Consider the following 13,035-nt stretch of genomic DNA (forward strand, 5'->3'; position numbering starts at 1 on the left):
GCCGGCACATTTCTGACACTTAAGGATATGCTAAAGATAAATGATCAAACTGGGAATAACACTTATGCATTCTACGTCACATCACTTTAGAAAGAAAAGAATGGCAAGACCAGCCCGGCCTGCCTGCTCAGATTGTTTAACTGTGATTGATCCCTTGTCGAGCTCCAGCTTCCCAGCACTCCCGTGAATGCCAAGTCCTGTTGAGAATTGATGCTTCATTATAAACCAACCACACAAGTTCTTCAAATGATGCATCAGCCTCTGAGAGAAAGCTGGACCTGTGAGGGCCAGACGTTAACCCTGACGGCAGCAGTCCCAGCCAAGCTGCACTTCTAATGATAGATCATTTCCCTGCTCTCTTCTTCTCCTTCTGTCTTTCCCTTTTGTGCCTTTGTGCATGTGTGCGCGACTGGCACATGTGCATGTGTGGCCATCCTTCTATTCCAGTCAATCAATGAGCAGAGACAATTCCCCGAGTGACATTTACGGAGAAGAAAGAGAGCCATTTATCACTTTAGTTTTGGGATAATAAAGGAATGACTGAATGAGCCAGAGTGTGTGTATGTGTGTGAGGGACAGATCAGGCGCGAGAGAGAGAGAGAGAGAAAGAGAAAGACAGAGCTAAAGATGAAAAGGGGATTTCAAAAGCACATGAAAGGAGCAGGAGAAATAAGCGAGGGAAGAGGAAAATGAGTGATAAAAAGGCTACTTTGTGGGGAGGACTGTGAGTGTGAAATAGAACAAGTGAGGAGAGGAGAGAAGAGAAGGCAGTGAGTGACTGACAGTGAAAAAGAGAGCACGAGAAAGAAGGGTATGAAAAAAAGCCTTGGGTACGGAAAGAAAAAAGGCAGAGAGACCGAGGAGGGGATAGAAAAAGGCTCTCGGCACAGAGAGAGAAAACGAAGGAGAAAGAGGGGGAAGAGACGGAGACGGGGAAAAAAAAGGTCCAAGAGAAAGGGGGAGAGGAGACAGAGCGAGGCAGACATGCTGGGTTCATTCAGGGCTATGAGCCGACTTAGAGTTCAGACCTCACACAGTCAGCATACTAAACACCGGACCCAGTGTCCTGACCCAGATTCAAGCCAGTGACACACAAATCCAATTGGGGAGGGAAGAATTTCACCCCATCTGACCATACTTCCCCTCAAACACACGAAAACACACCCCTTCCCCCTCAATCCCAGCTGGTCTCACAGTTACCTCATAACCCAACAACCTCGCCCCAATCCTGTAACCTCCCCATACATATGCTGGCTCCCACACAGATTTGCTCACACATGGGTTGTTTTACACATACAAATGTGCCCAGGAAGAACCACACATGTAAAGTGATTTCTTTCCAAGGTCAGTTTTCTCTTTTTCGGCTCAGGTGAGCAGACATTACAGCTCAGCGTGGTGCTGCGGTGGTTGCAGACCAGCAGCAACCCTAGGTGACCTGAGCAGCTCCATCCATCAGCCACAGGCACATGGCCCAGCCGCACCATATCCACCAGCCATTAGCATAACAAGCATCTTTTTTGAACATAACTCTTGCTACTCTGCTGCCCTCAGATTTTCTCTCCACCTGCTCCAATCAGTCAACGTTAACTACATTTCTCTTTGTGAGCCGGCTCCCTCCATCACTTGCCGGAGCCGCCAAACTCAGGTAAACTGATCGACGGCCCTTATATGCTCCTGCTTCCCTTCCCACAATCCTTTGACTCATGACAAGACTTGATGGACAGGCAGAGAGGAGCTAGAGACCCGGCACGTGGCTGCCATGAAGGGCCCGGAGATGGAGCGTTGTGAAATACACCGTTTAGTTCGGTATACATCATCTCTTTCTCAGGGACAGACACGGCAATATGCGTGCATGCAAACACACACATTTACACACATGCACATGGCCATCAATCCCTTGCATACAGGAAGAGATATCCGACGAAGAGAAAAATTGAATTAGGAAATATGGGCACCATGATTTGTGGGAAGCGAGTTTTGTGGCCGGGAGAGAAATACAGCTTGGAGCGCACTTCATCTTATAGCGAGAGCAACAAGGAAGAAGCATCTGTGTTGTTTATCTAAAGCCCCATCTAGTTACAGTGGCTTGATCTGAAATATTCATATACATGTATGACAAGATCAGACCCATTATGTTGCTCTCTCGGCAGGGCTTCGGTGAATGGACTGAATGGAAACCCATCAGTCAGTGTAAATTATGAAGACAAGATACATTACATAAGCCTATAGATGGGCATGAAGAGGAGTATTATTGTAGCCTGATATCAATCATGGCAACACATTTTCTATAGTGTCATCAATATGATAATATGATATAGGCTATTTCAAGGATAAACTCGCTATTATAATATATCACAAAGCATATAACCACAGCAAAACACATTAGGCTTTGTAGTGTGCATCATCATAAGGCATTATATGATATGATATTCAAATGGTACTTCAGTCTTAATGAACCGTAAACCATATAACCTACAAGAGCTGCTACTAATGATTATTTTCTTCATCAAAAGAGGTTATTGTTTACAATTAATTGTTTAGTCTACACCATGTCAGAAAACTGTCATTTATAATGATAAACTTCACATATGAGAGTCTGGAAAATGCAAACATTTGGCATTGATTTCTGACAAATGACTGAAATGATTTATCAATTATCAAAATAGTTGCCGATATTTTTTTTTCTGCTGATCAACTATGTTAAATCAACTCGTTTCAGCTCTACAACCAACCACATCATCCTGCAGATTGCGTCTTTGTTGGCCAACAAAACTAAACATTCCTTAGCGATGCCCAAAGTGCACGGTCTGTATCTAATCAGAAATATACGAGGCACATCTTTGAGTACAAAGAAAATAGCATGTGCATAGTACATTACTGCTATTAAGGTGTACACTAATATAGAGTAGGCCAGCCTGAGGCCGTCTTGCTGTGATAGGGGTGAGTACTGGAGACGGAGCAGAACAGAGTGGAGCAGAGCAGGCCCTGTAGTGGTAAGACAGAGAGAGTCGACCCAGCGTGACTACCGCCTGCCTGAGTGGAGCAGCCTGCCTGCAATTAAGGTGGAATCAGGGAGAAATCTGTGCTGCCTTGATAATGAGCCTCGTCTGAATTATTAACGAGAGCTATTCCCCCGGGACTCGGGCTCCCACTGAGCCCATCAAACCCCCCCCCCACCCCCCACCCCACCACCAACACACCCACATGCACACACTGATGCAGGGAAGAGGGAGAGAAATTCAGTCATAAACATCAACACACACGCACAACGACAATCACACATTATGCACATTGACACAGACGAGCAACAAGCAGGCTGCGACACACGGAGACCAGAATTTCAAGTACCACGAGGGCCAACACGTTTTTTTAACACGCTGAAGTGAATATCCAAAGTCATTCACAACATTTGCAATACAAATAACATTTCTCAGGGACAAAATAATTTCATATGCTGCCATCAGATTGAAACTGACAGACTTTTCTCTGTATTAGAATAAGCGACTTCAACACTTGACTGAATTTGTAGAAGAACCCCTTTCAATAAGTTAACCCTGTCCCTTCAGCTTACTCTACTGATCGAGCATGTGTAATAACAATGGGCATTTTCTTAACCACATTAAATTGAGAAACAGCAGGTATTTCATTTCTGAGAAGTAAGCCAATTATTAGGTGAGTCATGTATTGCATATTAGTCATTTTGGAAAGTATTTATGGTCATGAATGAAAAATGCTTTATTTTAAGAACCCCTCCCTCTATCCTAGTTCAGAAACCCGTCTAAACTAGCAGAATAGGAGCAATACAAAAAAATGTATTAGAAGGACTACAAGCTGCAGTGGTACTGGTGTCAATAGGATGTGGCTAGAGGGTAATTAAGCAGGAACCCAGCGACTTTTACTCCCATTTTATTGAAACGTGGGTATTGTGATTGTATAGCTCACTGTGTATCGAGACATATAGACCCCTCAGCAGAAGAAGACCGCATTCTGTTCCCTCCCCTTCTCCCCAATTTCATAACCCATTCCCTGGAAATAAGAAGAGATGTGTTCCAATCACCCTGCATTGGTGTGACACTCAAGGCTGCCCCCCCCCCCCCATCAAATCTTCATGACATCAAACCTGCACAGCCTCAGAGAGAAACACACACCACATTCTGTCCCTGCAGCTGTGAGCGGTTTTGCCAAAAAATCCACGGGCGCTTACCAAACAGAGCCACGCCTTCCACATGAGCCAATCGCCGCGAGTCAGACAGGTTTCAAAACAAATCAGACAGCAAAACAGCACTGCAGAAAGTCGCTTCCGCTCTCGGTCAGCCCCCTCCTCTCCCAAAAATGGTTCACCCCACCCAAGAACAGAGTGTTCCTCCATGGGTGGTTTGAGGAGGCACAAGTGTGTTGTGTGTTTCGTGCAAATGTGTGTGCGCATGAGCCAGAGGGAATAGTGGAAACCATCACCCTAAATAGTACAATGGGAAAAGAATGACAATTTTCTTTGCTTCACGATGCTTCTTCGGTTTAGGAAAACTACATGAACTGAAAGGAGTATTTCATATTGTGAGAAATGTCACCAAACGGCTGTGAAAAAGAAAAAAAAACAAATGCAGTGCCATGGGTAACAGGCTTGGTAAGAAATGCATCAACAGCTGAAGAAGAACATCCAAGTTAGTTCAACCCTGTCGAATTGGGAACTTGACGGACTCATCCCCTTGTATTCTGCTCCAAAAGACCCAGTAGCTGAGAGGAGTTGAGTTAGGGAAAATCCAGCATTGTTATCCTATTATCTCTGAGATAATGTGAGATATGAGAACGCTCTTCGATGAGAGGAGACACGCTGCTTAAGGCAGTCTAGATCACTGGCAGGAGACTGACGCCACAGATCACTTGAGAAACACTCCTCACCTCAATTGGCCCGTGTGCCAAAAAACACTAAGAGAGAAAGAATGTATAGAATGTCTAATAGATGGATGGAGTGGAAGAGAAAAGCAGAGAGATGGTAAAAGAGGAGATAACATGGGTGTCTGCTAGATGGAGTGATGGGAGAGAGCGAAGTAATATCAAAGGCAAAATGATATTGTTTTTCATATTACTGTCTCTTGATTGCTGTCTCCCGTATTTGAATGCGTGCCCATGCTTTGGTAATTTGCATGTGCATTAATCATTTTCAGTGAGAAATGAACTGCCACGGCTGCCTGACGGCTGCAGGGGGAAAAGGCAGTGAGAACAGGCTTTTTGGCATCAGATACCCGGCTCAACCCGAATATATTGCCTGAACCCAACCTGACTCCGGCTGCAGGAGCCAAGGGAAGATGTAAGGTGCTCATAATCCTACACCATAAATCTGTCCAGCATGCATCATATGGTCTCATTTTCTGAGAGTGTGTGTGTGTGTGTGTGTGTGTGTGTGTGTGTGTGTGTGTGTGTGTGCATGTGTGTCTGTCACACTCTCAAATTACTCTGCTCCCCTGAGCCAAGACGGAGGATAAAATATGAATCAGCTGAAGTCTAGGATAGTTTCCAGTCTCTCCGGTCTCCCCAACCTTCATCAACAAGCAACACAAGCATGCATTCTGACACACACACACACACACACACACACACACAACAGACACGAAAGCAGCTCCACACACAAAGTTTCAAGTCTCTCCACTTCATGCTAAGCTTCTGTCAAACACATTCTACTGCATATCCCTCATATTTGTGTTTCTCTACTGCAGCTGCTGGAGCACATGCATAGTGACAGGATTACGAGAGTCTGTCTGTCTCTTTACCTACTGTATTAATCAATTAGATAAAGTGATATGATCCAGCACTGTTATAAATACTACTGCCTGTGGAGACAGGGGTTATGTGCCTTTACAGAAGATAAGACTACACATTTATGTGGAGAGACATCTTTCTTTCTCTCCTTTTGTCTCCGTTTGTCGTTCCTCTTCTCTTCCCTTACAATCACTGTCACATTTCTCTCTCATTCTTTAGCTCCAACTTTCTGGTCTGTCTGCCTGTCTATCATTAAAGGAAGCCCCATGACTTTTGCCCTGCTGGCACTGAACAGACCGCTACCTAAAGACACTTTATCTACGCTATAAGCTTTGGATTACAGTGTCTGAGTGACTGCCTGGCACCCTTGCCGACCTGCTACGCAATCCCCTGGCATCTGACTGCTCCAAGCGCCGCAAAAAGCCCTGTAAACAACTATAAGGAAAAATATATAAAGTAGGCAGAAGCTAGACTAATTCCATACAGATGCACTAAACTTGCAATTGCATACACCCCAAACATATTGTAATGATATCTTAGAGGCATGTATCACACACTTCTATTTAAAGTTACAATATCAAAGAGCTCCGTTTTGTTCTCTTTTGCAGCACCTATGGCGACATTTGGGTATTGCAGGTGTGTTTTGGGATTTCACTTTCACTTGTTTTTAAAGATTCATCGCTCTTGTCTTGTTTGTTCGGCCACAGTAACAGTTATCACTTGCAATGCTATCAGAGACCGGAAAAAGACAGCTTCACACATAAGTGCGTTGAAAGTGACTCTGTTGCGTTAGCTCCGCCTACGCTCTCTGGCCGACCAACCACTGCTGGGTGATGGGAAACACGTCACCAACGTCGCCACAGACACCCAGTTTGTAATATTGCAAATGAAAGGGCTTTCATCAGTGGGCCATAGGCTTAATCACCATTGTGTTACCTCATTTGGTGAGTGGCTTAACAGAAGTTTAATTAAATTTAAATCTTCAAGATTATTACTTTAATATACTTATACACCAAAAGGGTTGATGTATTATGGGTTTTTGTATTCCATAACTACCCACGCTGACATATACAATAAAGCAATCCCCCCAGCATAACAATGGCAGTATCTAACCCCCTTGAAGTTAATGAACTTCTAGGCACCTACAGGGCAATCCCCACACCAAGTTGCCTTTAAACCCCACCATTAGAGGCATTATGAAGTCAAGAGCGAGACTACACCGCATTCTCTGCAGTGACATGCTGTCAGACCAATCAGTGGGCCCAAACACACATGTCTATAGAAGAAGACAGCCCCTCCCCCTGCACTAGCCCCCACAAAGACACACACAACACTGCCAACCCTGACGCTTTGTTGCAATTGACATGTGCTTCTCCCACGCACAAATGCACTATGTATCCACATGCAGCCATGGATGTATTTATATATAATAAGCCACAAAGACATAAAACCCAACCATAAATAGGGGGCTTCAGAAACAATCGCAAACTTCAAAGAATCCTGCAAATTTCTATGTTGAATCAGCTTAGTTACAGAACACTGGGAAATAGAGGCCAGTGAAGTTGCCATTAATCTACACTGCAGTAGTGACTGTGGAAGGTATAACCAGGTTCACAAGTGCACAATTCTACGTAACCTCCCTTTATTAGTAAGGAGGTGATTAGAAGGCCGTGACCTCAGAATACTGCAGACTTCCTAGAAGTCAGAAGCCATTAGGTATTTATAGGAGCTTAATGGTACTGTCTAGGTGTACTGGCTGTCTAGCACCCATCATAAAGCCATCAACCCCAACCCAACCCCCCGCACGCCTGCCTCCTACGCAAACTGCCAAGCTATACCACTTAATTTCATTTTATTTCATCAGCAGCTAACCAACAATTCTTTTATCTTTTTCCTTCCTTTCCCTGCCACAACAACAACAACAAAAAGCAAACTGTTTTGCATGAAATGCTTTGCTCGTGCATGATATTGTTGATTGAGATGAACATGTAGTGGATGATACAAGTAATGTTTTCCAACTCGCAAATGCTGCTGTCAATATAATAGCCTGATATGATTGTAAAATTACATGTATGAGAGTGCACCTATGTTGTGGGCAAGTGAGCATGATTTTGGGTCCTGGGTTCATGGAGTGAATCTGAACATTTGACTTCATATTAACCTTGTCAAACTTGGTCTTACGAGCTGACTTTACATGCTATATATCCCACTGTTAATCTCTCATAAAACTGATAGTGTTTTAAGTGTCCACACTGTTTTTTTTTTTTTTATTCCATAACTACCTTCATGAAATGATTTGCATGTACATTTCTGTCACACTCCCAACAAAACAGATATTCCACATGGCTTCATTATGTATTCATAATCCTGCAAATTCAAATGGGATTTTCATTTGATGAGCCAAGTTCACTTAAAAGTTAAACACATTCATTGCAAGATCTGAGGTAGGCAGTTGCATCAGAAATTAGGGTTTTACTGTACATGTACGCATGCTGCTGAATGAATATGTCCATATGCTGTTTGTTTGATTCCTTTAAATAAGCTACACATATTTGGTTTCTGTAAGTAAGCTATACATGGGACTCCTAAGTGTATGTTTACATTACGATTCTGTCACTGACCAAAACAGGTCAGCCCTGTTACTCACATTATGGCTGCCTGCTTTAAACGACTTACCTAATGCCCTGTCATTACCTGGAATGGGCCCCATGTCTCGCCTGTGGCCTGAAATAGCCCAGGAGCTAAGACTGCCACTGTCAACACCCCCTAATTTGCAGTTTCTTAAATAGCAGACTAGGACTTTGGCGCTAAAGATAAAGAGGCCCTGTGGTGGAAGACTCTTGGTGCAATTGCTGCGCGAATGAAACAAATTCTACATGGAGACACACCTTAGCAGTTCACTTTAATGGGACAGGCTTAAGGTGTCAATTCAGGTGCTCGTGATTAAGGCAGAGACTCAACAGAGTTTATGTTATGCAACAGCAACTCAACAAGTTTTGACAACAGACTGATTCCTCAGAAAGGCAAAAAATATGAATGCATGTTGTTGGATACATGCCATTATTTTAGTTTTTGATTGTATTTGATGATATGAATGACACGCCTTGATAGTTCTGGGCGGGAATAAATCATGTGATGCTGCCAACTCAACAACTGAAATTGTCAATAATGTGTTTATGCTGGAAAACAGTAATGGCTAACCAATGTGAAGTCATGTGTAGTGGTATTGCTTGAGAAAAAAACAGCAAGATTCTGATGACTGACAATGCATCCGCAAAGAGCTATCGTACTGTACAGCCTTACAAGTTCTCACGCAGTGGAAATGGTCTTTTCAGATGCAAACAGCAATAGGTCTCAACTCGGCAAAGGTGCACCATGAGGACATGTACTTCTGCCCTGCTGATCTCTGTGCCCGTTCTCCCTGTCCTTAGAGGGCCATAAAGAATGACGACATAATGAGGCTGGGAGCAGAGGCTTACAACATGGGCAGGTGTCCAGGAGGTTACTCTAGGCTCTCAGCCAGCCAGAAAGGCAGCGGTGATGGTGTGTGGTCAGTTGTGAACACCTGTCTGAATATTTACATTGTGGAGAGCTGACCTGTGAACTACTACAAGTGCCCCTCTGTTGATGTGGTTTTTTAAGCTGACAAGTAGAAGAAAATATACTGTAATGTGATAGCATGTTAAGTAATGTACAAAATGCACTGAATAGTTTATTCTGTTTAACTGCCTCATTTATTTGCAGCAGTTGTGGAAATAAATCATTAACCATTGTGGTCCTGCTCCTGGTGAAAGGATGTCATGCACTACTACAGACGCTGTTGCCCATCATGAGCTGATCTGAGATGCGCAAAGCAGGGTTCAAAATTAACTTTTTTGTCCACCAGCCAAATGGCTAGTGAATGTTCAAATTTTACCAGCCACTCAAAGGATTACCATTGTTTTTTGGCTGGTGAGTGAAGCAAATCTACCAGCCAATTGCATATTTTACCAGCATTTGGCTGGTAAATGGTGCTAATTTGGAACCCTGCTTGTTACACACACACACACACACACACACACACACACACACACAGCAAGTAACTACATTCCAGTCTATTTCATTCTGCCATCAATGGTCCATCAGAATGACTGACGGCAGTAATGAACTAAGACAATATAACGCATGGCACCATTCATGCGTAATCGACACGGAATCCCATGGTGACATGTGTATGGCACGAGGGGTAAAAACATATCATAATGGCTTAGTGAATGGGAATAATACTCGATATTATCACTAGACACTCTGTGATTAACACGTCAAACCCCCATCATGTATTTTAGTCCTTACCTTCCAGCCAGCTGAGCTATTACTGTCGCCCTTATCCTTGAAATAGGGCACATAACGGACCATCCAGTCATATATCTGTGACAGCGTGAGTCTCTTTTCTGGGGTGCTCTCAATGGCGCGGGTAATGAGATCCGCGTAGGACTGGTTCCCCCACGCGTTTCGCCGCGAGGATTTGGCTTTGCGCAGCGGTCCGGTCACATCGAGCGCCGCGCCAGCCAGGCATGGGTGCGTCGCGCCTGTGGGTGCCGGGGCGCCGGCTGGATGCTTCAGTTCTCCCGGCGTTCCGCCCACGAGCCCCGCTATACAAGCCGAGACGTCCTCTGGTTCCACCTTGATGTTGGCCAGTGGAAGAACCCCACTGACCTCTTGTCCGCCGGGGAAATCCTCCGGGCAAGGCAGCGGCCAGGTGCATGAGCGAGGCCGGCTTTGCGGCTCGAAATCCGAATCAACCTGATGAGTGTCTAATTCGTCGTCCTCCATCATCAACATTTACCCTTCAGTTGAAAATGAAGAAGAAAAAAATCAAATGAAGAGCAAGGGAGGGAAATACCTCCACGATTCCCGTATCCAACTGTCCTATCACTTCACGTTGAAATTTGCCTTGTAATAATGCTATTAAGCTTACAGCCGGAATCAATCAAGAGGCAATTCAGCGGAGTAAAATGATCATGATGAATACAAGCAAAATCACAGCCTCGCGTGTAGAGACAAGAGAAGTAATAAAAGTAATAGTAATTTTCCGTCCATTTTACCTGGAGTCAAATATCAAATGGTGATTAAAATGCCTCCTATTTAAGTCCACATCACCACAAGGCAGTCTATCTCAAACGCGTGTCAGAGCCAGTCATGGGGGCTTTTCAATCCAGTTGCAGCAACAGATGATATTTCAGATAAGGAGCATATTTGCAGAGCAGTCGTCGATAAATCCTCCAGAAGACAACGAGAAGAATGGGGAAAGAGGGGGAGAAATCACCAGAGCTGTGTTGAGAGCATCCACTGAGGCGATAATGCGTGATTACCGTGAATTATTAAATCTTCCAGTCTGCACGGATTAAGCTGGCAGCGGCACATTCAAGTCCATTCAGCCTGAACAGCACCCAACTGTCTGTAATGAAGAGGAGTGCGCATGTGACGAATCGATAAATTCCCAGTCTGAGAAATAGCCTATAAAGAAAAGAAATATATAGTCCAGCGATCGAATTTCGTATCCACTTGTCAGTTTGATAAAATAGTCTTTTATCACACCTCCTCTTGCTCCCCTCTATCCCCCTTGCCTTTTCTCACTCTCTCAGATCCCACACATGTTCTCATTTGCTTACAACTCGCTCTGTCGATGTGAACCGAGGATGACGCGCCGGCGCTGTAGTGGAGATGCTGCCAATTGGAGTGCGCTCACGAAATCAATACTCTCCGTACATGATTACAGCGAAATCCCTCTCTCTCTCTCTCTCTCTCTCTCTCTCTTTCCATCTCTGATATGAACAGAGGGAGCAAACCCCCAAATTCTTCATCAAAACTCTGCATAATAATAATAATAATAATCTTTCTGGCGAAGCGTCACCAGGCGCTCTGTGTGCCAGACTCCACGTCCAGTGGTGATAAAACAAGACAATGTGAAAATTACACAAGGGGAAAAAATGTTTTTGTTTTTTTAAAAATACATGTGTCTGATCTGCCTTTGTGCATAACAAATCGTCCCGTGCAACGTGTGCAGCGTCCAAATGCCCTCCAGGGAGAACCACGGTGCGCATGGAGGTTTCACCTCTGCTGATTATTTGCGGGCTATACCTCAGCCAGTGTAATTTTATGTGCCGATTAGACAGATTTAGTCCAGATTAGGAGAGATTAGGTAACCCTAGATTTTAATCCGGGAGGAGTGAGGTGAAATGGGGCTTTTCAGAGGCCAGATTGAAAGATCATCTCTGCTCCGCACACCAACCAAAGTGAGGAGGTATACAACACTTGCACATTATCATCTCAATTCGCATTTGCCAAGCATCGACGCAAGAGACACGCTTCTCTGGCAGACACAGCCTTGGTCAGACCCGTGTGCGTAATTCTGCTATACTGACCAAGCGGGATTCCGCCCCTCCACCCCCCCCCCCCGAATCTGACAGGCGGACACACAGGTGCTCGAATCCAATTGGCTGTTTATTTCCCTCATACATGCCATTAGATTTTTTTTATTGGGATGGTAGCCTCACACTCCACCTCACCTTTATCCAAAAGATTTGATGAGCTCACAAGCTATTCTACAGCAACAGTCTGCTTCACATTTCTATGCACATTGACACCTGTTATGTTGATGGTTACTGTGGGGACAATATTACTTATTCATTGACTTTTACAGGCAGTCCTACTTCTACACACACACACACTGTCTGCACACACAGCTACACTTTCTGATAATATTTGGGAGGTAGGCAGCCGTATTTTAACCGCCCATGGGTAATCAGTATGAACTATGGGGGCATGTTGGAATGAATGGACTGCAATCACAATATTTAAACAGCTGAAAAAGAAATTGTTACTCAACACCCAGGCGTACATTCTCGGCAGAGTGAGAAACTTAAGAGGGGATTGTATTTAAACATTTTTTTCTTATAGCTGAAATAAAATGGAAAAATATAAATAAAAATATTTTAGAGTGACACATGCACAGTTCGTGAGCACCATCACAACAAGCACCTGTGTTGTAAAATTGTCTGAGGAATCCACCCTCTTCGTGCAAAGTGTGCATGAACAGAAGCTATAATTAAAAGTTGCACAACATGGCCACACTGTGTGCACTCAGACATTACTGATGTTGAGAAATGTGTGTCAAAAATAGCACGCCTTTAAATGCGGGAGGATGTGTCATAGTGTGACATGGAAATTACTTAATGCTGAACGTCAGTGGGATCAGATGGTTAAAATGCCATGTTGCTCATAGTTTGTGTAAAAAGT

At 44.1% G+C, this 13,035-nt stretch overlaps 1 protein-coding gene across 2 annotated transcripts in view; it reads right to left on the bottom strand.

Moving 5' to 3' along the window:
* The window catches only part of LOC116042875 (forkhead box protein O3-like), a 32,477-nt gene extending 20,769 nt beyond the window's left edge, over positions 1 to 11,708 (bottom strand). Inside the window, exons 1-2 of one of the 2 annotated variants that reach the window (XM_031289313.2) lie at positions 10,842 to 11,708; positions 10,090 to 10,583 (exon numbers count right to left, since the gene is read on the bottom strand). In XM_031289313.2, coding sequence (XP_031145173.1) covers positions 10,090 to 10,578 — 489 coding nt within the window. In that variant the 5' untranslated portion in view covers positions 10,579 to 10,583; positions 10,842 to 11,708. Of the gene's footprint in view, positions 1 to 10,089 lie in introns of both variants that reach the window. The other variant, XM_031289303.2, reaches the window with a different exon arrangement.
* Positions 11,709 to 13,035: the final 1,327 nt, after the last annotated feature.

Source organism: Sander lucioperca, chromosome 10 (assembly GCF_008315115.2).
Source record: "Sander lucioperca isolate FBNREF2018 chromosome 10, SLUC_FBN_1.2, whole genome shotgun sequence".
NCBI lineage: Eukaryota > Metazoa > Chordata > Actinopteri > Perciformes > Percidae > Sander > Sander lucioperca.